The sequence below is a fragment of the Leopardus geoffroyi genome, chromosome B4 (assembly GCF_018350155.1).
Source record: "Leopardus geoffroyi isolate Oge1 chromosome B4, O.geoffroyi_Oge1_pat1.0, whole genome shotgun sequence".
In the NCBI taxonomy this organism is placed as follows: Eukaryota; Metazoa; Chordata; class Mammalia; order Carnivora; family Felidae; genus Leopardus; species Leopardus geoffroyi.
Window position 1 is genome coordinate 19,416,209 of NC_059341.1, and position 26,712 is coordinate 19,442,920.

The 26,712-nt window shown below is 39.1% G+C and overlaps 1 protein-coding gene across 1 annotated transcript in view; it reads right to left on the minus strand.

The window, feature by feature from the left end:
• Nucleotides 1–26,712, minus strand: part of NEBL (nebulette) — a 111,024-nt gene that overhangs the window by 77,731 nt on the left and 6,581 nt on the right. The window contains 5 exon segments of the mRNA XM_045464332.1: nucleotides 6,662–6,763; nucleotides 7,732–7,833; nucleotides 17,229–17,339; nucleotides 24,358–24,468; nucleotides 26,110–26,214. Coding sequence (XP_045320288.1) covers nucleotides 6,662–6,763; nucleotides 7,732–7,833; nucleotides 17,229–17,339; nucleotides 24,358–24,468; nucleotides 26,110–26,214 — 531 coding nt within the window.

The following is a 26,712-nucleotide window of genomic DNA, read 5'->3' on the forward strand; positions in this document are numbered from 1 at the left end:
TAAAAACATTATACTGAATCCGTATTTTACTGTATAGTTCCTGCTGGATTTGCATTCGTTCATTCATTCACTCATTCAAGAAATATTTATGTAATGGCTCCTCTGTGTTGCTCACTGGGCTAAAGAGGGCCATAACTGAAGAGACTGAAGGAACAGTTGGTAACTGTGTTCAAATATTTGAAAAAAATCAAAAAATGGCATTTGCTCTACTGCGGAAGGTAACATTAGTATCGACGCGTAGTTAGTATACATGGGTAGTTAGTCTCCATGTTTTCTGTGGATAATGATGAAAAGAAGTTACATTTAGGCTAATACCTGCAGGATGTGCAGAAATCATTCAGATGAACATTAGGAACTTTTTTTCTGAAAGTCCTCTCTGATCTCCCAGACTGCTGGTGTATTTTTGAAACATCCCGCCTTTACCCAGTCACAGAGATCACACCGTGGTGTCATGATCTGCCACACCGCTGCACTGTGGATCTTTCCCATTAGGCTGTAAGCTCAGTGATGGCAGGGGCTGTATCTGTCCTGTTCACCTTTGAAAATCTACCCCCAAGCACAGGGTCCAGCATGTAATATCTATCTCATTTGAACAAATACATGGATGGAGAAGGGATTCTTTCATTGGAAGGCAGGAGCAGGTACCTTCCACGGTGTCCTCAAATTTCGATATAGCCTTGCGATAGATTTTGATGAGAACTTTATTTTTTTTTTCATTCATCCAGCATAGTTTACTTAGAACCCTGATGTTTAAGTTTCAATATCCACCTCAATACCTTAAGACCATTCTTTTCAAAATGGAAAAATACCAATTCCCATCTAAGTAAAGGATTCTTTCAGAAATTGTTAGCATTCCATCTATTCATTTAGTATCTCTTGAGGCATTATCTGTATTAACCTCTATACTAGGCACTGCTTTTACTTGTTCCTGAGGATAACAAACTCACATTTAGGTGACAGAGTCAGAGATGATCATCAGGTAGCCATTACTGAATACTAGAGATCACAGAATCGATGTTCTGGAGAAGAATAATAAGAAATCCCAAATTCACATTCTTTCGAAATATGCATGGGAAACTGCACGCCTCACATGTAATGAGCATTAGTCACAGCTTAGGTCCTAATAAGGGTGAACTAGGGGCATAAATTACACATCTTAGGAATAATTGGGTACATAAAATAAGCTATTCAGAACTAAATGCCATTCTAATGCAATATTCTCCTGAAAGTATTTAATAGAAGTCTAATATCTTAAAAATACAACAAAGTGTAATAAAGTACTCTCATGACATTACTAATTAAGCACAGAGTAATGCAAATGATCCCAAAATTTGTGATCATACTTCACACAAAATCATGGTTATGTTTGCGTGGAGGTTTGAAATCCATTCACACTCTTAATTCACAATCCAAATATAGAAATATATTACAAATTGTCTCAATACCAAATTGTCTCCTTTCGACTTACTAGTCTAACCTGCACACAACTCCTTTCGGGACAACTTTATTTTTAAAGATTTCTACCACTGCTACACATTGGGTTATACACCCTAAGACTTGAATTTTAAAATTCTGTCTAACCTTTCCAGGTTATTTCTGTAGTGTGAGATCAGTGATTTAAAATATATCTGTTGCTCTTATCCTTGTAATAAGTGTAGTAAGAGGCAAAGTGTTGTGAAATTTATCTCTAAGCTTCAGTACTCCATGTGATCTGATTCAAAGATGCCTAAGGAACAAAGACACAAGAGTTTCCCTCATTAGTTAACCACAAAGCAAAATAACTTCATTACATAAAAAAAAAAAAAAAAACATGCTTATCAGACACTGACACCCAACTATTTCTTACCTCTTGCTATAAAGGGTTGCATGTAAATGAAATGAGAAAAGAGCCAAATGGTTTCAATGGGTCCCTTGGTCACCTTCTGACTGGTTCACTCACTCACTACACATACACATTCAATATCCTATCCTATTTTCAACCCACACTTCACACATCTGAGTGTCTGTCTCTTCATGCACACTCACATCTCCTGACGTGATGCTTTCCCTTGACTAACTGGGGACTCAACCATGGAACAAAATATCTCCCTCCAGTTTCAAGACCACTTGAGAAAGGGAGAAATAGGTGTTGGGTTGGGTGAGTTGGCTCCTTATGTACGTTACCCCCTATACCTGAGTCAATTACTTTGCAAACAAATGAAAAGTTACTTATGCCCATGACTGATTTTATTTACATTATAAATACCATCATATCTAATGATCCTGATGTTTACCAACCTTTCCTTTTAATATAGGAAAGGTATATAGGATCATACTCCTAAAAGTTGATGAGGAATGTTAAGATTTAGCAAGATTTTCAGAGACCCACACTTGGAGAAAACACTGGAATTGGTAAACTACAATAATATAACTTAAATCATTCCTCATAACTGCATCTAGACAAAGCAGTGTTTCAATGGCCGAAAGCCTGACTTCTAAAGCCAGTAGTTCAAAGCTTCACCACGAGGGGTGCTGGACTTCAGCCCCACCTATGACTCCAGACAAAGGAAGAAAAAAGCAGAAGCAGACTCCAAAAGAAAGCTTTTCATCATCGCCACAGAAACAAATGTTAGGGGAAAAATGGAAAATTTGATAAGTATACCTTAATTATCAGTGAAAATGAAGCGTAAACAAATAACACAATGCCATATACCTATAGGCACCAATTCTCTCCAAGTTTGGATGAAATTAAACTAAAAGCTATCAAGGAAGATAGTATATCCAGATTCTCATGTAGAACTTGCCATAAAATCAATATTCAATTCAATCAATTCAATCAGGTCTGAATTTTACACAAAATCATATCCCCGTCCTTATTTTCATAACAAAATAACATCTTACTTTGTACCAACTGTGAATGATCTAGAGAAATTTGTTTAATCAGTCTATGTATATTTATTGAAGTCCAATCTGTGCTATTCTGTAATGATGAATTAAACACATGTCAACCCTGTCCCCATAAAGCCCGCTATGTGGTAGTAAAGGAGATATTTCACACGCACACACACACACACACACACACACACACACACATTTTTGACTAATACCGTGTTAAGAACTATAAAGAACCAGAACTGAGAATGAAGGGGAGGGAGCAATACAATTTAAATTGGCAAGTCAAGGATGCGACACTGAAGCCAAAATTTGGGGGTAAAGAAGTTGGTTGGGAGAGTGTTTGCCAGGAAGACAGAATGGGAGATTCTCCAAACCAATTAACATCCCCATTCAATTTGAGGACAATATTTATAATTAAATTTTAATGGCAATCTAAAATGTACTTTTTATGTTTCAAACCCATTCTTGTCAATACATCCCATGCAATTTTAGAACAAACACTAGTTATTATAAATACAAAAGTTTTCCTTGATGTTATAAAACTAACAGAATTGCATTCACCATGTAGACAAATTTCCAGTAATAAAGACGATATATGAATATATTAACAACTCAGCTGTTCTTAAAAGGATTTTGTCCCCCCCCCCAAAATAAATAAATACACTTAAAAAAATCTTTTAGAAAAAGGGGGCGTTTGGGTGGCTCAGTCGGTTAAGCGTCTGACTTCAGCTCAGGTCATGATTTCACAGTTTGTGAGTTTGAGCCCCACACTGGGCTCTCTGCTGAAGCCCACTTCGGATCCTCTGTCCCTCTCTCTCTCTCTGCCCCTTCTCCACTCATTTTTTCTCTCTCTCTCTCAAAATAAACTTTAAAAAAAATCTTAAAAAAGAAAAGAAGTTTGTAAGATGATGGCTTCAACAGTTACCCCCACTAACATTTGAGATCCCCGGAAATACACGAATCTCATTATCTTGGCACGCGACGTGTCACTTTCTTTTTTTTTTTTTTTAACTCATTTTCTCCTGATTACTTGACCATCATTTTATGTGCCTACTAAATTTTTAAAAAGGAAACTTTCACAAGTATGGCAGCAAAGCTGTTGTACAAGTTAACAAAGGGTTTTGGGTTTCCATCACCTTTCCCAGGCTCAACCCCTCAGAGGTCAGTTTACTGGTTACTTGGAAGAACTCTGCCCCCTGCTCTCTCGTTCTCACCCCTTCACCAGGCAGGTCTTTCCACTATATGCCGCGAGCACTACCTCCTTTCCACCTCCTCTCTCAGTGCTCCTGGTGCTATCTGCTCTCCCCCTCCTGCACCTGTCCCCAGGGTCCTCTGCTTCCTGCCTTCCTAAGTCACTTCCTTTCTAGGCATTGCTTTGCCTTTGAGTGCTCCTGTATCTACAATCTGTCATTAGGTGAGGAGCAAGACAATACATGATGGTCGAATTGTCAGTGAAAATAAGAAACCACACTTTCTGCCCTCGACTCTAGTTCACACCCCTGAAAATACACACACGGAACGTGTCGCGTTCATTCCAGAAGTCCTCTATATTCATCTGCCCAGTTTTCCTTTTTCTCTCATGAGTTTATGAGAGCAGCAAGAATGTCATGGGGAAAATAAAGATGTAACTTGCAAATTACGATCTGCTTAGGTATCTGGTTGTACAGTTGCTAAAGGAATTGAATTTTTTTTTTTTTTAACCTGCCTAAAAACCCAGGGAGGATCACGTGGTAGGATTTCTGGTGACTTAATCTGAAATATCAAAATAGGAGCGAGTGGTTAGCTCAATCAGTTGGGTGTCTGACTCTTGATTTTGGCTCAGGTCATGATCCCAGAGTCGTGGGATCAAGCCCTTTATTGGGCTCTGTGCTAGGTATGAAGCCTGCTTAAGATTCTCTCTCCCTCTCTCTCTGCCCATCTCACCTGTTCACGCTCGCTCACTCTCACTCCCCAAAATAAAATTAAAAATTTTTAAATAAATTTTAAAAAATAAATAAAAATTAAAATTAGAAAAAGCCTTTCGCAGACACTTCCTTCTCTATAGACCATCTAACTTGTTTAATTTTTTTTAAGTTTATTTATTTTGAGAGAGAGAGTGTGTGAGGGGGGCAGAGAGAGAGAGGGAGAGAGAGAGAAAATCCCAAGCAGGCTCTGCACTGACAGCTCTGACTCAGGGCTCGAACCCACAAACCACGAGATCGTAACCTGAGCCGAAGTCGGATGCTTCACCAACTGAGCCACCCAGGTGCCCCGATTTAATTTAGTTTTTAAAATAAATTCTGCCCACAACATGTGGCTCGAACTCATGACCCTGAGATCAAGAGTCACATGCTCCACCAAGTGAGTCAGCCAGACGCCCCTTGCATGGAGTTTTTAACATTAATTTTGGAAGAATTAACATTTTTACAATATTGAGTATCGAGACACCTGAGCTAGAGCACAGTAGGTCTTCTCATTGGTGCAAATGTCATCATGTTCTTCTATCTGGTTTCACAGTTTTCCTCATTTACACCTCTCCATTTTGAAATGTAATCCAACTTTGCAACTTGAGGAACGGGTATTGTCAAAGTTGAAAACACCGTAAATGTATAAAAATCGCTTTTGATATTACTATTGTTGACCTGGCAAATATTATCATTTTCCATCGAGAGAGTTTTAATTCTATAGTCAAATACGCCTAACTCTCCTTATATAGCTTCTGGATCTCCGGTCTTATCTAAGAACAACTCTGTTATCCCTATGTGCTATGTATATTCTCCTGGGTTTTCTTTTAAGATTTAAAAAATTATTTTATTGTTTACATTCACATCTCTAATCCATCTGGAATTCATTTTGTATGTAGTTTAAGATTCAGGTCCAATTTTATTTTTACTCTGATGGATGGACAGTTATGTCAGCGCCATTTATTAACTAATACAACTTCTTCCCACTGCCTTGAACCAACACTTTCATCGTATATTAAATTCTTATACATATTGGAATTTATTTCAGGATTCCCTATGCTAGCCTACTGATCATTTTATCTCTTACTGTACTAATCCCATATTGATTTAATTTCAGTGGTTTTATATTATGTTATGGTAACTCACAACTAAAGTTCTTCACTGGTCTTCATTTTCATACTTTTAAAGGCTATTCTCAGGCATTTCCTTTCCATTCAAACTCTAAGATCGTTTGTCCATGCTTAAAAAAAAAGTTCTATTGGCTTGTCATTGAAATTGCATGACATTTATATATTCATTTGGGGAGAACTGCAATTTTTACCTGCCGAGACTTTCAGCCTAAAACATGACCTGCCTTTATACTTTTGCGGATCTTATTTGATGGTCTTCAGTAAGATTTCAAAGTTTCCTTCATTTGTCTCACCTCTTTCTTACCTTGCGATTAAAGAAAAGCATTCGGAAATTGATATTTTATTACCAAGTTACAAAGTGTGTGTATGTGTGTATAGATAGATAGCAATCTAATTATTGATCTAATCTAATTGGTATCAGGATTGCTGAATTCTCGAAATCCTAGGAAATGTGACAACACAGCCCACCTCATTAAAAAGGGTTAGAATTTGAGCCTGGAGAAAAGAAACCTTTGTCTCATGCTTAAAATTGGACGTATTTTTATGCCTTAGTGAAATTTATAATTATTGCAATCCTATCTGAAATAGTTTCAGAAACATTATCTTTGCACAGTCTTGCAATTAAAGATATTATCTAAGATGAAATATTTTCCTGTGCCACTAGAAACAAAACCTCTCAATCAAATCATTGTGGAGTCATCACTCGAGTCTTACTTGACTAGAAAGTTTAGAAGCTTCCACAGCATGTTCGAAATCTGGTCTTCCAATTACAGCAGGCTCTTTATTCATTACTCCTTGCCCTTTCTTGTACTCTGCCTAAAATGAATAAATATGAGAATGTTAAATATTTCTACTTTCCAATGAAGCATTACATTAACATTAGCTGAAATAAAATATAATAGATGGTCAGTCCACAAAAAAACATCCCTTACAATCCACCAAATGATAAAATGCTGACTGCTAGGGCAGAAATTGACTTCGTGTGGTTATATAAATAAACTCAACCCTTTTGTAGTAAAATAATTACCAAGTTTGAATCTTTGTACCCTGTCACCATTGTCATCATTGTGTTTCTGTATAAACCCTGAAAAAAAATACTAGAAGAAATTTCTGGATAATTGAGATCCCAAATTCTGCAGGCAGACAGCCTGTATGGCTCGCTTGATCTCAGGAAGTTAGCCCTCTTTGGTTAACATGAAGTTAAATTTCGGAAATAGCTATTGATTTTTAAGGTGAGTATAGTCTACATTATTCAAATATTTGGTTTGTGTTAGGTCATCATTTTTAACCGAGGTGCAAAGGTATGTTTAAGTTAAATGGTATTAACCAAGAAGGATATCTTGGAGAAGATAAGAAAACAGCCACGATGTGTAGAAAATGTACAAGGGTAAATGGTGGCTAAAAAGAATCTGCACAATTAACAGGAACACGATGGGAATAAGGCCAAGTGATATTCTTCGGGACAAGGTAAGGTGAGAGATAATATCAGACCAGATGACTGACAAAGTTGACTTTCAGGCTGAGACATCTGAATGCGAGCATAGCACTTACTTCTCTGAAAGTATGGCAGCATTAGCCATAGTGAAGGCAACTTTGAGCAGCTTCTGCATATACCTGAATAACCTACATAGTCAAGTGGATGATTCAGATTAAAAAAAAATTGAGACGTCATGAATTCGGATTGATTTCACCAATTCAATTAACCATTCAACTACCAAAGCCACAGGTTGTCTCCTGAAAAAAATAAGAAATCATTTCTGCTCAAGAGAAGAAAGAGAGATTACATTGCTTATGATCTTGGAGATCTGCGTTGCCATCTTGATGTCTGGTCTGTTGAGATCCGCACTGTATGTGTGGGTGTCCTGTACATCTTTTCTATAAGAAATCTGATCCAAGAGGCAGTTTTGATTGAAAGAAAGAAAAAGAAATTAGTAAATTTATATAACTACCAGACTTAATGTCTACAAAATCATTTATCTGTGCTAAATCATCTTAGAGAACCCACCGACCATGAGCTGTTTTTTAAAGTTTTTTTAAGCACAACCTTTATTTGAATAGATACATTCTTTTTTCTACCATACCTAAGTCTCACTAGCATTACTGCATATGAACTGGATTCATACAACATAACAAAATGTGAGCCCAAGACTTTGGCACAAAACCAATCTTACAGGATTTTACATAGACCGCTCTGATAAGCATGTCAACGTGGGTACGTGTGTATGTGCATATTCACATACAGAATATCCTCACCAAGGGCCTTAACTTGCCCATCACACAGTCTTGACCCCCAGTGGATGCAGGATAAGCTCAGCACATGAAAGTAGAAAATCATTTCCTGGGGTAAGGGTGTGTGAAGCTGTTCCTCTCCGGCTTTCTCTTCCTTTTCTGACTGGACTCTTAAAATGCCCGTGTGTGGGAAGACTAGTCACGTTTCCTGACAGTTTTATTTTCTAGCAACTACCATCACATTGAGTCCAAAAAATAAAAGCAATTACATTAAGGAACATTCATTCTCTGAATGCACATGAGATGCAACCAGACTGAAGCGCAGAAAATAGAAAAATATATGTAAATTTAAAGAGAAAAATATATGTAAATTTTATCAAACCTACTTTAGGTGATGGTGGTTATTCAGATTTGAATTCGACTGACAAACAGGAAGTGAGACCAGACCAAAACTAGTATAAGGCCCCCCGCCCCGGTCAACACCTCACCAATCTGTCCACTTCTCTGTTTCTCGAGGTTGGTCATAAGCTAAAGGAATATTTATCTATTTTCCAGATGTAATTCTACCTGGCAATGTCACCAGGGGCTGATTGATTTGTCCATTACATTAGTTCTATTAAAGTTCTAACGCAAAGAGTGCAGCAATGGTCGTTTTTAAGACCCACCTTCATTTTTTCAAGGCGTAGAAAGGTAAGACACAGAAACTTACAACTGAACATCTACACAAAATGCACAATTATTTATATTGGTACAATACAAATATTTCTAATGCTGCCTGTGAATTTTCTACAGTAGGATCATCTAAGGTACTTATTCAAAAACTAGATTCCTGAGGTCCGTCCCCAACCCTACGTAACAGAATTTCGGTAAATGGGGCTCAAGAATCCGCATTCTAATGAATTCCCCTGTTGATCTATATAAGCCAGTGTTCTAGATAATATCAATGTATCTTGTTATTTTCCTTTCAGTCTTGTAGAGTTAAAAACCATTTGTACTTTCTTACTTCCTTCAAAAATAATTATCAGGTACAAGAAATGAAAATGCATTAATACTTTGATAGGCTCCCTACGCATTATATTATTTCATTTCGGTGAAATGTTTACATACATTTCTATTTATTCTTTTAAGGGCTTGCTTTTGCCTTACCACCAAGACTGTTTTTTTAAACTGTGTTTATAATCATGAATCTGTCTAACAAGTAAACACAGCTTCGATGGAATTCGCGTAATTTCAGCAAGAGCATCTGTTTTCTTCACTATTTCTGTTTTCACAGGCTTTACCTTAGCAAGTAATTCAGGTGGGTTTTGTGCACACGGGTAGCAAAAGAAACATGAAAACGGGCTGGAAACGGAGTTATATTGTTGGGCGAATTTTAAATCCTTCGGGATTTAAAATTAAGCCAATTTCATTGGCTTCAAATAGCAACACGCTCCCGCTCCAACGATGGCCAATCAACCTCAGCCGGCGCTCAGTTAAACACAAGCTGTGTAAACAAAAACCGACTCTTGGGTGAAAACAAACCGAAATTACTACCCACCTACAAGACTAACTGTTTCTAAGTTACTGCATTCATACAAAAACCACAGGGGGGGAATGTCTTTTTGTTTAGAAAAGAATGAGGATAAAAACGGAAACCCTTACTTTCTGAAAAGAGCTGCAACCTTCCAGAAATCTAAGCTTTGCATGGGTTATGTAATTATATGCTGCTCAGCCTAATGACTGCGTGAAGAGAGGTGAGGGGCACAAAGGTCGCAGGAGCAGGACTCTGAATAGGGCCCCATCATCCATGTAAATTGCAAATTAGAGGCCGGCATATGTGACTCCAAACAAATATGAAGATTGACAAGAGCTGCAGATTCAAACAAGCGGACGGCACAGAGCCACACAGGAGAGCAGCACGGGAGCCCGGTCGCTAGTCAGATCTTCCAGAATATCAGTGCGTGGGGACATCCCACGGGAACGGGGCTTCATGTGGGGAGGCGCAGGGCCACCAGCTCCTGGGCTGCACCATGAGCAACGATGTCTGAATTTGGTGGTGTGCCGGCTGCCCGGCTTTGAGGGGGGCTCGCCTGACATTTCTCAAGTGTCCACAATGTGTCTTGGCTCCGTTCTGCAGTCTGTCCGAACCCGGGAAGAGGAAAAACGGTACGCGGCCGAAGAGAGGTTTGGCAGTGGAAGGTCAAAGAATATATATGGTTTTTTCCCCCTATTTCCGGAATGACTTCAAACCCCCAAGTGCTAACTGTATTGGAACAGTGGACCGACCGGTCTCCGTTCTTCAGGCTGTCTTCTCGGGAATCTTGAATCTTAGAAACTTCTCGTGTTCTACAGAACACTGTTGAAGAAGGAGAAAACAGGAGGCTCCTGAAAATCGTCAAGCCCAGGATGCGTGCAAGCTCGAGGGCCAGCGACTGATTTTACCTTGTTTTGTGTAACGTGTTGCTCCCTACTGCGTCCTCAGAGCATAGGAGAGGAGGAAAAAAGCCGGAGGAGGGACGAAAAAAGGAGAAGAGAGATACTTCAGTCTCTTCCCAGGAGAAAGTGTGTTTCCCCACTTCTTTAAATCTCTTATTACACCTTTCAATGAAGTTTGATTGTTTCCTTCTATAGTCCCAACCAAGGCAATAAAGGAATTCTCATACGATGACCATTTTCTTATACGCTGATCCTGTATCCAAGATAAACTGCTTTACCTTTTTAATAATATCTGTAGAGAATGATTGCAGTTTCTTCTTCAGGAACACCTAGAATTATTACTATACCTGCTTGATCTCTTCCTCTTATCTTCCCCCCCCCATCCCCCCTCCCCCACTAAATTTATTTCCCTGCCCTTTCCCACGTCTCTGGGTCATTTTCCGTTGTAATGGACATTTATCCTTTTCTTTTAATCCGCCTGGGATTTTTCCTTTGGAAACCGCCTCTCTGTCACTCCACGTGAATTGGTGGGGCGGTCCAATGCAGCCTACCTTCTTGATGACAGAAACAGCCACATGACCGTCTGTCCAATCAGATACCCCATCCCCTTGGAAACCATGATCGGTAAGAGGGCAGACACACAACCCAGGGAGGGCCAGAGGCACCGATGGATCCGAGGCTGAGGGAGAAAGACCTACTGTCTTTCTCTCTGGGATCAGCTGCTGAGGGGCCGATTTGGTTTTGGAAACACCAGCTGTCATCTCGAGACCACCTAGCCAGAGTCCGTCTGAAAGCAAAGCCACGAGACGGGTCGAGAGGAAGAGTCCCGGGTGACACTGTGATCTCTGGATCCAGTTACACTTGAAGGCAGCTTGAATGTCTAATCACGTAAACCCATAAATTCTCATGTTTTACTTAGCTAACTTGAGGCGGAGTTCTGGTGCTAACTCTAGAAACTCCCGACGAATGCCATCTCTTCAAGTTTTTCCGCAGTGGCCAATGTGTTCTTCGTTGCCTCCGATAGAGATATTAATTCCACCAAAATTTCTTTTTGAACTTCTTATCTCACCACGTTCACTTGGGTAGACTTAAATAAATCAAATCCAACTGGCCCAGAACCATTCATTCCCTTTGCTACTCTGCTGAAGGGTAACGTGATTCTTGGTGAGAAGAGACTAGATGGGATGGACATCTTTTAAGTCTGCAGAACGGAAGTGAGCCGTGTGGCCTGTACTTAGTGATAATCTTAAAGCGCGGGGGAAGTCATTCTCAAGAAATACTTTTATTGTCATCGGAAACTCTCACATGAGAACAAGCTCCCAGGTATCATCAGATAGGCACATGGACTGGAAATCCCATCGTACGCTTTTTTCCGTCTGGGCGTGCTGTACGGAAAAAACTAGTAAAATATTACATTGCACATACGGTTTTTTGAGAGAATGTAAACCTTTTATTTACAAGTAAATGCAGGATCTGATACTCATCAGAAGGCAGAAAAGTTTTCCGTTTCCTAAAAGATGGAGTAGAATATGGAGCTTTATCTTTGTCGTTTTTATCCCTGTCTTGTTTACAAAAATCATTTTAGAGTTGACAGACATTTTCTTACTCGTGACTTCATTTCACCACCACCGTAATCTTGTAAAGAAGGCAGAATGGGTATTACTAACTACTCTTGGAGATGAACAAAATACTAATGTGTCTATTTTAATACTAAGTCCTGAAGTGCTGTTATTGTAAGTCACACCAGGAAATCACAGGGAACCACGAATGTTTTTCCAGTATCATTTTACTGATTTATCTCTAAGCTTTTTCACTTTCTGGTGGAAAAGAAAAGAAATTGTATCTCCTGATAAGTTTTTATTGCCATCAAGGAAGTATATACATCATGCTCAAAAAAGACATTAAGTCTCTTGTTTCCCTGCTGAATACTTCCTTCTAATACACATTGAATTGGTTACCAATATGGTGTTTTGGAAAAGTTTATCACTCCAATTTCACCCCAAGTCTATACAGACCACATTACTTGCAAAACTGAAGATGGCAATTCAAACTTTGTTTGACTTCCTTCAGACCTATTGGGTTTCACGTCTCTGATAAGATTGATGAGAACTAATCATGTTACTGGGGTTTTCATTTCGAGCCCATCTTTAGGGGAAAGTAACAGGATAGATTACCTCCAGTTCCTCTAAATTACATTAGAAGAATTTGGCAGGGGTACATCCCTTAAGATACGAAAGGATTTAGATTGGCTGTTTTTAATAATTTCCTGGTTTTAGTATCAACAAGATAGGTAGTTATATGGGTTCAGAAAGATTTTGAACGTGCCCTTCTGAACTAAACGCTTCTTAAAATAAATTGCATATTGAGTTGGCTCTTTTCTAAATCTAAGCTCTTTTAATTACTTCAAATTGACTATGAAATCATCCTAACCTCTCAAATCACCCTTTAAAATTGGAGGAGGACCAAAGAGGACTCATATTTTATGGAACAGCTCTTCTGCAAAGCCCTTTACATGTACCATCTCATTTAATACTCGTGAGAGCCCAGTGAGGTAGATTATCACTGCCCCATTTTACAGATGGGAATGCCGAGATTTGGAGATATTAAGTAACCTGTCCAAGGTCATCCAGGCAACATGTGGTCTGACTCTGAATTCCTTTTCTGTTATGTGCTACCATGGGGGGGGTATTCAGACAAATGATTTCCCCCCTGTTCCGTGTTCACTGAATTTGGGGGTGACAGAAGAGACTAGCACCCCTAGAATAGCCTTCCTCTTGAAACTCTCAGTTACGCAGAGGTGAGGATTCAGACGGCCCTCACCGGAGCCCTCTCCTCTCAAGGCCTGAGGGAGAGAGAGGTTCTAAAAGAAAGATCACACCCTTAAGCCCATTGGTGGATGTTCTAATAAAAGTTTGAGCCAAAAGAAGGCAGAAATTACAAGGCTTAAAGCACAGCTGTCCTGGTGTCCTGGTTCTCTTAACAGAGAGTGGAAACTCACTTGCTTTGGGGAGAAACATAAAAAGGCAAGCCAGGATGCCTCTCTACATTATTTCTAGGTAAATCAGATGTACATGTGCCACACATTTTAGTTTACATTAAATCGCGTCACTTCGGGGCACAACGTAAAGCGGCACTCCACCTTACGAAAGGGTAATTCTGTTAGTTAGTTCTGGGCAGATGAGGTTGACCGGACTGAAGCTTTATGGGAGACAAGGTGTCGTCTACCGTGGAGATGCGGTCGCCTCACCTACGAGCCAAGAGAAGTTCCTGCTTTCTTGGGGCGTTCCAGACCTAGGTTTAAATCTCATATTGTAGGGACCACAAATGTATTATTCCGAGTGCCTTGACTCTAGGGGAATATCAACTACTTCACAGGTAGAATACAAATATCATTCTCACTTTAAATCTGAGCAAATAGTCTTAAACACTTTCTAAATCCTATTATATGTACAAACTTTGCATGTAAAGGTTGAGCCGAGAAGGCAGAGGAGTGTAAGTAAATACACCCTTCTCCCATAAGTACACAGTATTGAATGGAAGAGAAAAGGCCTTTATACTCTATTCCCTCAATCCCTCAATCAAAGACCTTTTAAAAGAAAAGGCACAGTCAAAATAATAACCCCGGTTCTATGATAAGGAACTTCCGTATTTGAATTTCATTGAATTATAGAGTTGGAAAAGGCTTCCCGAGGGTCCATGTAATGTGGTCCGGCCCCTCCCGGACCACCGTCGCCACCTTCTTTCCTGCAGCGCCTTGAATCTGTTCATCTAAATTCTGATGATAACCTATTTGGTCCCACATTTAAAAAAATTTCACGTAAAATCTTGACCAGTAACCAGTGACTTTTAAGAGGGAGGTAGCAGGGCGTAATGGAGAGCGTGGACTTGGGAGTTTGACTCTTTGGTCTCGTTTTCTTCATCTACAAACTGGGATGCAGTGCAGGGACTTTGCGAGAACTGGAAATGATCAGGGTCTTGGCACAGTTCCCGCCGTGCAGCAGGGCTCGCTAAGTGGTAGTTATTATGATTATGATCCTCATTCTGTAAGCAAACCGTTCTTACAAAGCATCCCCTTAAAATGGCCTTGCTGGTAATTACAGACACGTAGCTTCCTCATCTCTTATCAAGGTTAAACCATCTTAGAAAATTGTCTTGTTATTGGCATATGTTTACACATTTGAATTAAAATGTAAGACCTCACTCAGTTTTTACTTAAGCACTGACCTATTACAATTTAATATCAGATAATTGTTGCCAACCTGCAAAGAGACACTGAACAGCCGGGGCTCTGGGGACAGAGTCAGCAAAGCACCATTCAATAAAGGAACGCAGTGGTGGGACAGAGCCCACGTGAGATGACCAAGATGTATCAGGTACTTTCCAAAGAAAGGGAGTTTCTTGACCCAGCTAAGGGAGACACCTTTATCATAACTGATTCTAACTCATAAAGACCCAAACACACAGTTCCTGCATTCTTTCTAGAGAGCAAAGAACTGATAACGGGGAGAGAAATAGGCTTCCACTGAAATTTCAGGAACAAACTATTCTTCTGGGCCACCAGGAGAGTGGTGGTCATTGAACAAACACATGAAAGTTTTCATGTGCCTGCTAACTTACAACCGTAGAATCTGCTAACTTATAAAAGAATTCATTCTCAGGGTGCCTGGGTGGCTCAGTCAGTTGAGCGTCCAGCTTCGTCTCAAGGTTCACGAGTTGGAGCCCCGCATGGGGTCACTGCTGTTAGCACAGAGCCCGCTTTGGATCTTCTGTCCCCTTCTCTCTCTGCCCCTCCCCCACTCACGCTCGCTCGCTCTCTCTCTCTCTGTCTCTCTCTCTCTCAAAAATAAATAAACATTTTAAAAAACAATTCATTTTCATTTTCTATGGGCTTGTTTAACTGCTTTCATGTTCTCAATGGGTATTGAGTTTGACAATTTGCTCTTCATATACATTCCAAAAGAAACAGGGTACAATCTCACTAGCATTTGTGACTCTTCCCTGGATCAGTGATTTATGGGGCCCTTTCTCCAAGTTCTTCTGGAATTCTCGACTGGACACTATGGGAGCTTCAGCATCAAGCCAAGGGCACTCCAGGAAATGCTAATAACCCAACAGGTCCAAAGCACAGTTTCTAATATCTGTAAGTGCCTGACATTTTAAAGGCATTCCACAAGGTTTTTATGCTTTTGACAGAATAATTCAGATGGACTTCTGACTGAACGCTGAGAGATAAGAAAGAAAGAAAGAAAGGAAGGAAGAAAGAAAGAAAGAAAGAAGGAGAGGAGGAAGGAAGGAAGGAAGGGAAAAGAAAAAGAAAGAAAGAAGGAAAGAAGAAAGAGAAAAAGAAAGAAAGAAGGAAAGAAGAAAGAAAGAGAGAAAGAAAGAAAGAAAGAAAGAAAGAAAGAAGGAGAGGAGGAAGGAAGGAAGGAAGGAAGGGAAAAGAAAAAGAAAGAAAGAAGGAAAGAAGAAAGAGAAAAAGAAAGAAAGAAGGAAAGAAGAAAGAAAGAGAGAAAGAAAGAAAGAAAGAAAGAAAGAAGGAGAGGAGGAAGGAAGGAAGGAAGGGAAAAGAAAAAGAAAGAAAGAAGGAAAGAAGAAAGAGAAAAAGAAAGAAAGAAGGAAAGAAGAAAGAAAGAGAGAAAGAAAGAAAGAAAGAAAGAGAGGAGGAAGGAAGGAAGGAAGGAAGGGAAAAGAAAAAGAAAGAAAGAAGGAAAGAAGAAAGAGAAAAAGAAAGAAAGAAGGAAAGAAGAAAGAAAGAGAGAAAGAAAGAGAGAAAGAAAGAAAGAAAGAAAGAAAGAAAGAAAGAAGGAGAGGAGGAAGGAAGGAAGGAAGGAAGGAAGGAAGGGAAAAGAAAAAGAAAGAAAGAAGGAAAGAAGAAAGAGAAAAAGAAAGAAAGAAGGAAAGAAGAAAGAAAGAGAGAAAGAGAGAAAGAAAGAAAGAAGGAGAGGAGGAAGGAAGGAAGGAAGGAAGGAAGGAAAAAGAAAAAGAAAGAAAGAAGGAAAGAAGAAAGAGAAAAAGAAAGAAAGAAGGAAAGAAGAAAGAAAGAGAGAAAGAAAGAAAGAAAGAAAGAAAGAGAGGAGGAAGGAAGGAAGGAAGGAAGGAAGGAAGGAAGGAAGGAAAAAGAAAAAGAAAGAAAGAAGGAAAGAAGAAAGAGAAAAAGAAAGAAAGAAGGAAAGAAGAAAGAAAGAGAGAAAGAAAGAAAGAAAGAAAGAAAGAGAGGAGGAAGGAAGGAAGGAAGGAAGGAAGGAAGGAAGGAAGGAAGGAAGGAAAAAGAAAAAGAAAGAAAGAAGGAAAGAAGAAAGAGAAAAAGAAAGAAAGAAGGAAAGAAGAAAGAAAGAGAGAAAGAAAGAAAGAAAGAAAGAAAGAAAGAAAGAAAGAGAGGAGGAAGGAAGGAAGGAAGGAAGGAAGGAAGGAAGGAAAAAGAAAAAGAAAGAAAGAAGGAAAGAAGAAAGAAAGAGAAAAAGAAAGAAAGAAAGAAAGAAAGAAAGAAAGAAAGAAAGAAAGAAAGAAAGAAAGAAAGAAATTTTATAGTCCTTTTTGAATAGGAGAGCTGTAATAATTAAATTTTGACAGCATATCCTTTAGCCCTCATGTGGTGAACTACAATTCCCCAGAAAATCACGAGGGATGGCTTCCTTACATTACTCTGGTGTTTATTGACCTCCATGGCATGTTTGATCTCGGGTGGCTCCTTCATATGAGCATAATCTGAGAATCCTCTGGCAGCATCATGTTTCTGCTTATAGGCAACCTTAAAAAACACACATCAGTTAGTTTCATTCAGGGGTATGTTAAATTCTTACCTGTTAAAGTTCAGTGTTTTCGCTTGAAGTTTGTGTTTTTGAATACCATCATGATGGACATAGTCACCTAAGCTTCTATAATGAGAGAGTATACACAGTGCTTTAATGTTAGTGCTTCAGGTTAGACTTGTAATTCTAACTCTTCACTGTTGATTTCAAAATTCCGTACGCTGAAACTCCCACCCATATGCAGCTCGCTTGAATCTCAGCTACAGTTTTGGGAAACCTTCCAAATCTATGAGCCTTTGGGGGTCATAAATGTCCAAGGTTTAAATCTTGGGAAAGCAACTGACATGGTGGGGGGAAATGATCAGACATTTATAGGTGAATTTTTTCATCTTTTAATTAGTTGTTATGACTTTCCGTAGGCACAGTTATATTATAACATAAACCTCATGAAACGCCCTAACCTTTGGGAGAAAATATAACGTGCGGGCAGATTTCTGAGATAATGTCCTCTGGGAGAGAAACGAGCATCATGCCAACACTATCCATTGCTATCACTCCAATCTGTTTCCTCCTGGGATGGAGAGAAGGCGTGAGAAAGATTGCTTCAAAAATGGAAGTAACCAAACTCAACAACAGAGTTAGAAAAAAGAAGATCCAGAAGGCAACAAACAAACCCCTTCCCCCTAGTCTATTCTATAATCCTATGTCTCTCCCTAGCAATTTTCAATTACTCTCATTTTTTGTAGAATTACTGATTTTCGGTCTTCCCTCACTAGAACATAACTGCTTAGCTCACTGAATGCTCAGAACCCAAAATAGTGCTGGCATAAAGTAAGGAAGAATGACTATTTGCTCAATGAATGAACGAATGAAAATAAAACAGGAATGAATGAATGATTTTAAAATTAGTTTTAAATATATATTAAAAGTTCTATAATACGAAAATATTTATAGAGTTAGAATAACTTGAAACAAGAGAATAAAGACAATTTGAAGAGAAAAACTAGAAGAGTATTCACCAAGAACAAAACAAGATCTAATTTTTAATGAAAAGGAATACAGCTAAACTTGAGGAAAACTTTTTACTAATACAAGCTCCTTGACAGCGATGTCTATATCTTCTTAGATATCTTTTAATATCCTGTGTCTATCATAGTGAATGATGGAGTATAGAAGTCAATAAATGCTTGGCGAATGCATGAATAAATGAGTTTATTAAATATTCTCAACTTTAAAAAAAATGGGGTGCTTGGTTGACTCAGTCAGTTATGTGTCCAAATCTTGATTTTGGCTCAGGTCACGATCTCACAGTTCGTGGGATCAAGCCCGGCGTTGGGCTCTGTGCTGACAGTATGCAGCCTTCCTGGGATTCTCTCTCTCTCTCTCTCTCTCTCTCTCTCTCTCTCTCTCTCAAAGTAAATAAACTTTAAATACAAAATAAATAAATAAAAATTGAGGCACCTGGGTGGTTCAGTCGATTGAGTATCCGACTTCCACTCAGGTCATGATCTCACATCTCGTGGGTTTGAGCCCTGCATCGGGCTCTGTATTGACAGCTCAGAGCCTGGAGCCTGCTTGGGATTCTGTGTCTCCCTCTCTCTGCCCCTTCCCTACTCACGTGCGCGTGTGCTCTCTCTCTCTCTCTCTCTCTCAAAAATTAATAAACATTAAAAAAATTTAATAAAAATATTCTCATGAACTCAAACTCCTCATGGGTCTTAATAAACACTATTAACCACTTGTTTATCTTAGATATAATATACTTGTCTGGAGAATTAAAGTGATCATTGTAAAACTAATTTTTACAAATAAAATCATTGAAATTTACCATAAAAAAAGAAAGTCACCTGTTGCAACTATTAATATTTAAATCCCCTCTCTGGCTCCCCTACCAAGTTCTTCTTGAAAACTTCTCCATGAAAGAGAACTCACCCTGGGGCATCACAGTCTCTAAATTGTGAAAGCTGGGATACCAGGTTCCTCCTCTAATGAAACCCCCATCTGTCTTCCCCTGGAAGCCATGCAGGAGTCTAGCTCAGGACAGAACTTCAAATGTAGGTGCAGAGCTATCAATGACTTCCATTCCTCCAGACCCTCTGCACAGAGTAAGGCCCTGAGGCCCTATACCCCTAAACGCCCTCCTCTGCACAATTTACAATTAGGCCATCTCTTTCTTAACATGCCCAGAATGTTCCAGATACGGTCTGACCTCTCCTAATTAGAACTGTCCAAGCCAGGTTATGACCTCTTCCGTGTTATACGCTATTACTCATGTACCCATAGATGACAATGTTTTCCTTTCGACAGCGATGTTGAGATTTCTGTCAACTAATGCCCTTAAGTCTTGTTCGGTTCTGCCCCGCTCTGTTCTCACATCCAATCTTGCATGTCTAGTTGATCATCAGGACTTACACACAGCACCCCATGTTATTCCAGGGACGATTCATCTTGTTAGTATCTGTCCATTGACTTAACCCATCAGGATATCTAATTCTCATGAACATATCTTAAATTTTCACCAATTAGTTATGTTAAACAGGAAACCCATTAAGAACCACCATTTAAGTCGACAAAGACCATTATGTCAGTTTCATTACATTCTATATTATAACTTTGGGGGAAAGGAGGAAGAGTTTAATGGGTGGCCAGGTCTATTAAGCTAAGAAGAAACTTTTATCAGATGTGTTTCTTCTTCTTAAATAAAAGGAGATAGCACGTACTATTTCCTTTTTTCTGGGTGCCTGGTTTAATTTGTATTACTTGTGACTTTATAAACATAACCAATGCAGCTGATCACTTAGTGGGTTATCATAGAAATGGCGAGTCATCAAGCACAATTTTAAAAAGAACCCTTTCTTTAAAAGGCTGTGTAATTTTCTCCCTGCAGCATTAAAAGTCATTTCATTTATAGCTGCCACTAAGCACCAGTTTAGAATTAAGATTACATCAAATTGGAGGCAGCCGAACTTTAATTTATCATATTAATTTTCATACTTAGAGTAGCTAATGGAAAATTATGTCAAGCCAATCAATTTTCCGATAAATTTGATTTCGTAGGATTTGTCATTATGGTGTGGCATCTCCCTAAATTAACACTGTTTTCTTCATACCTTAACAATTAAAGCCACTTGGGTACTGGATACCTAACTAATGGAGGACAATTTACAATAGTCTTTTTTTTTTTTTAATGTTTATTTATTTCAAGAGAGAGAGAGAGAGAGAGAGAGAGAGCCAGGGAGGGGCAGAGAGACAGGGGGAGAGAGAGAGATTTCCAAGCAGGCTCTGCACTGTTAGCCAAGAGCCCGATGCAGGGCTTGATCCCACAAACCGTGAGATCGTGACCTGAGCCAAAACCAAGAGTTGGGTGCTTAGCTGACTGAGCCACCCAGGTGCCCCACCGTGCAATAGTCTTGTACACATATATATAAATATGTTTATAAAAGTAGTGTATACGTTTATCCTATACATTTGATGAGATAGTATATATTTATGTCACATATATACACGAGATCTGTATACATTTCTAACTTCCAGTAGATTTTAGAACTACTGTCTGGGTAAATGGCACTTCTAACCCCATAGCATAGACACCTCGGAGGCTCCTGAGGCAGGACCCTGTAGCCACTACAGATAAAATGTAGGCGGTCAAACATCTCCTGAGTTCAGACACCTGAGTAGCCTGTATTACTTCTGTGATAAGAGATTATTGAGCCTCTGCGTGAAAAAGCCCTGGTGAGAAGGATCTCACCATTCCATGGCATGGTCCATGCATTTCCAGAAACTTTCTTTGTGGTCTTCATTCATAAAATTTGTAAGGGGTGGGTGGGGAGGATAGCTAATAAAATGGCATCCAAAACCCTCGACATCTTTCTCTCTTTTTTTAAAAGATATTTCTTGGGGCGCCTGGGTGGCGCAGTCGGTTAAGCGTCCGACTTCAGCCAGGTCACGATCTCGCGGTCCGTGAGTTCGAGCCCCGCGTCAGGCTCTGGGCTGATGGCTCAGAGCCTGGAGCCTGTTTCCGATTCTGTGTCTCCCTCTCTCTGCCCCTCCCCCGTTCATGCTCTGTCTCTCTCTGTCCCAAAAATAAAATAAACGTTGAAAAAAAAAATTTTAAAAAGATATTTCTTCCTCTTAGTCGTTTTCTATAAGGAGCATTAATCTAGCTAATCTCACCTTATTCTAGTTTGAATGAAAGCATCTGACAATGTCTGCCAATTGATTTTAACATAATATTTTGATCCAGTGTCCTAAGTTTAAGGAGACTTTTCATTAGAACCCAGAACACCATGAACTTCCAGAATCTGTCTAGTACTCTAACTTAGCCTACCACAAATCCGATACTATCTGGACACAGTAAAAGGTTAGTTGTTTAATTTTTTCAGACACTGTCAAACAGTTTTACTCTCTTGCCAGTCTTATTACCCGGTAAGCTCGGAGAACTTTAATTTTAACAACAATAAAGCTGATTTACACGAATCTCAAGAAATGTGATTACATCCCACTGACGGGTTATTACATTACATTATTCCATTGAAATAGATGCTTTATCCAGAATCCAGGGTATTTCTTCCTCACAAGTTCAGTGATTAATTACAATAGTGGGCAGTGCTGGGGGCACATACATGTCTTTCCCAGGGTGCACACTCTCCTTAACATGTGCTATGCATATAACACATGTTAACAATGTAAGTGACAACTCATTCTGGAGGGAAAAAAAAGATTCTACACTCTACACTATGGATTATCTTTCACGTTAAGCTCTATGTTGCATGTGTTTATGTACTATAGCTCTGTTTCTGCCACAACAAGGTGAGAAAAGTTGTACATTTTCATAGCAGTGAGGATGTAAATATCTGACAATGTTACCTTCCCAAGTATAAAACTAAGAATAGAATATTCCTGGGGCGCTCAGTCGGTTAAGCGTCGGACTTCGGCTCAGGTCATGATCTCGTGGTTCGTGTGCCCGAGCCCCGCGTCGGGCTCTGTGCTGACAGCTCAGAGCCTGGAGCCTGCTTCAGATTCTGTGTCTTCCTGTCTCTGCCCCTCCCCACTTGCACCCTGCCTTTCTCTCTCAAAAATAAACATGATTTTTTTAGAAAAAGAATATTCTTCCTCTCTTGTATAACTGTTGTTTGTCATATATCAAGTGTTGTACTGATTTGCTTTACAGAGTAGTCTGTATCATCAGTAAGTGGGTAGGTGATCACATGTTGGCAAGGAAAAAAAGGGGGCACATTAGTCATGGTCAGCCATGCCAAACCCTGATATCATATATTTTTAGCCTTGTGTTGTGCAGCTGAAGTTCGCTTACTGCTAAGCTGCGTACACAGCAGACATTTAAATTTGTAATAATCAGGTACTTAGAAATGTTCTGCAAAAGATAACGATGTTCAGTCGTTTTCAAGAGCACTTTATTTTCAGACTATTTTTAAATTATCATCTACTTTAAAAAGATTCCGAAGGGGGCGCCTGGGTGGCGCAGTCGGTTAAGCGTCCGACTTCAGCCAGGTCATGATCTCGCGGTCCGTGAGTTCGAGCCCCGCGTCGGGCTCTGGGCTGATGGCTCGGAGCCTGGAGCCTGTTTCCGATTCTGTGTCTCCCTCTCTCTCTGCACCTCCCCCATTCATGCTCTGTCTCTCTCTGTCCCAAAAATAAATAAACGTTGAAAAAAAAAATTAAAAAAAAAAAAAAAAAAAAAAAAGATTCCGAAGGAAGAAGTAAACTTTTTGAATACGAAAAACAGTGGTAAAAAGAGGTGATAACAGTGTGTGGTTAACAACCCAGACCCTGGGTCCACATTCATGTGCTGGCTTTGCCATTTATTGGCTGTGTGATCTCAGGTAAGTTCCTTAGCTCCTCTGTTTCAGGTTCCACATCCCCCAAGTGAGACTATCTCACAGAGTATAGTTATGGGGATCACGTGATGCAAATATATGTAAAATGCAGAGAACGGCCCCGGACACACAGTAAGCACCTCTATGTGTTCACTATTATTTTTAACCTAAAATGTAGCATAAAGTTTACGTATGAACTATGTAAAAGGAAACATTTCCTCACCAAAGGAGTCAACAAGTTCAACAAAATCCATTTTACAAGTATTTACTGAATATCCCCCTGTCTGCCAAGGAATATTCTAAGCTCGGGGGTAGAACAGAGAGCAAGACATGTGAGGTCCCTGCTCTCATGTCACTTAGGGAACCAGTAACAGATTAATGAAGTTAAAACATTAAAAACAAACAAACAAACAAACTGTGCTATGAAGAAAACGAAACAGTAAGTGGGTGAGAGAGAGGTGAAATACTCTATTTTGAAGTTCTATTTTAAGAAATACAACAAATGAAATGCATTACATATTCCTTATGTCTTGATGTACAAAAGGGGGAAATTACTCTTCTGGATTCAAAATGGGTTTATAGGATGACAGTCCTTAATTTGCCCTGCAACGTGCAACCACTGAAATGGCCACTTCCAGCGGAGGTACTCTCCATGGAAACCATAATCCACGGAAAAGGAAATTTAGGAACCACTTGCCTAACTGAGGAAGCACAGGCCTGTGGATTCTGAATTTAACCATTAACCCTTTAACGTTTGCTGTAAGATTTCAACCTAAGTAAGCTGTCCTAATTAGATCAAACTTTGCTCTATTAAGAGTTGTGACTGGGATTCGGAAAAACAGCATCGGGTGATCACAAATTTGCCTGTCCTTTTCATGTTCTGTGACTCCACCAGTGACTACTGACAGCACATCAATTAGCAGCTTCTAATTTTCATTCAGTATGTGAGACCCAAGATAAATAACCTTTTTGCTAAATATATTTAAATATACATTTTAAATATTTTAAATATTAATATATTTTAAGATACTAATTATATTAAGTTAAATTCATATATGTCTATGATTAATATATATAATTATATATATAATACATAATATATAATTATAAACATAATAAATATATATAATAAATATATACAATTTTGTATATATATAATTATAACAATTTAGGAAAACCACACCTCACTCTGAAGCTGGGTAACTTCTCTTGCAAAGACACTATCAATTGTGGCTGGCATCTGCCTATACAGAGAATTGGAAAGATTCTTCTTAATGGCGCCTTTGTATTTTGCCTACAGAGGGGGAAAAAGGGAAAAAAAATAAGCATTACTTTTTTTTTCCACTGTGAATATTGAAAGAGAATAAAAGGCCACTTTCTTCAGAAACAGAATTAATTTAAAAACCCGAAGACCATTTGAACCTTAGATACTAGGCTGAAGAACATATTCCGAAGAGAGATAAATCCAATGTATCGCGGAAAAAGCTTTAAATGAGACGCTCAAGGAAATAATGACTATTTTTCTATTTAAACCCGTGCACATTTCTAAAAGTAAATCTGTTTGTATATATTGAGAGTTTCAAATGTTTGATCAGCAAAGAAAAACATGAGAAAAATGAGACAAGTGAGCTATTCCAGAAAACACAAGTTGTTAGAGTGTACTGTCTAGAACCCGAATGCACAGTGTTCCTTTATTCAAATGTTTTTAACCTCCTTCTACCACGACTGCAGCAGGGATGGGGGGGGGGGGCGGTGAGGGTGCTGTTTCTGTGCCTTCCCACCTCCAATCTGCACCGTCTCTAAGTGATCCCAAACATTCATTACTCATAAAAAGAAAGACTCATTTCATTCACCGTCTCCCTCAGGAAGATTAGGTTCAAAGTAACACAACAGATTGTCCACTTCCTTTTTTTTTTTTTTTTTTCCTTTTTTCCTTGCTCTGCAGTTAACTCCTTCAGGAAAAAGAATCCATCAGGAATTAAAGACATCAAGAGAGTCTCTGCACCGGAGAAATAACAGCTAATGCAAACAAACAAAACTACGTTTCTCCACACTCTATAGCTCCCACTCAGGGCTAGATTTGAGCGTGGGTTTATCAAGCGTAGACAAGGTGTAAACCTCGTGTTCTCACGACTCTTTGGAGTTGGGTGTTTAATAAAAGAAAATTTGCCGGTTCGCAAAATGTTTTCACGTGAGGGAAAATAATCCCAAGAACATCATGTTGATCTTTTTCCAACACAGCTGACGAAACACTAGAGGTCAGTCAATTACAATACGATTTCACTCATCCTCGTTTCACATTTATCTTTTCTAAGTGATCTAGTCACAGACTACAGAAATGCCTTCTCACAGATATCATTGTTAATAGTGTGCTTTATAATGCAGAATAAACTGTAGCTTGAAATGTTCTCAGAAAGAGACTATATGATTTTTCAGCTGGAACATGAATGGAGTGCATTTCTCACTCTGTGATTTCGTAAGTGCCTCTGCTGAACTGATCCTACTCAAAACTGGTTGAAATTGATTTAAAATTACTTACCAAAGATACTACATTGTATAGAATCAGCTGGTAAATTTTACTGATTTTCAAAATGATATTCAACAATTTATATCTAATACACCTCTCCGGAAATAAAATAATGGAACTTCTAAAACAATTTTTCCAGGACTTTCTACCTATTGAATAAAATCTTTCTTTTCAAGAGTAATCCTACATACATATGAAAGAGCTGGAGTCAAAATAGAGACATATATAATAAAATATGTCAACCTTAGAGTTAATTGACATTGTGTGTAGAATTACATGATTATATAGATATTGCCAACATTCAGTGGTGCTCTCAAAACTATTATTCTCTAATTTTAACGCATAGACTCTTATCTACACAAACAGAAAATGAAAATGCAAGCCATTCTGAACGTTTGGGTGCCTTACCTCAGAAATAAAAGCACCAATGTTTTTAACATGGTTTAGCATGGGCGTGTCAGGCACAAACGTACACTTGTCCTTAGACTTTTTATATTCTTCTTTATAATGAATCTAAAAGAGAGAATAACTGACATAAGACAAGAAAGAGGAAAAACCATTTGAATGGTCCTTTTTTGAACAGGAGAATGAGAATTACTTGAGAAAGCCCGTTTTCTGAAGGAAATACTCAAATGAGGAATAATGCTCGACACCAGCCAAATCACATACACAGGTATCTAACACAGACCTGCAAGGGTGATGAGACACAGGACAGAAAGACTGTTGCTTAAGTAAGTAAGCATCCCGTTATCATCAAGGGTCACGTTGGTGGACTCCCGTTGACCGTGGGTCCTGTCTGCCCAGCTTGCTCAGCCTATTACCACACACTCCTCTTTCATTCGACAGGTGTCCTAGTTTGTCGTTACTTTCAAGCCCCTGACGACACAGTTAAGCCTACAATCAAACAGAAACCTAGCTGCCTACCTCGAGGCTTAAAACAAGTAGCCATCGGGAGGGATGTAACCAATTAAGAAGGAGCGGCAGAAGCCAAAGAAGTGGAGGTTCCCGTTA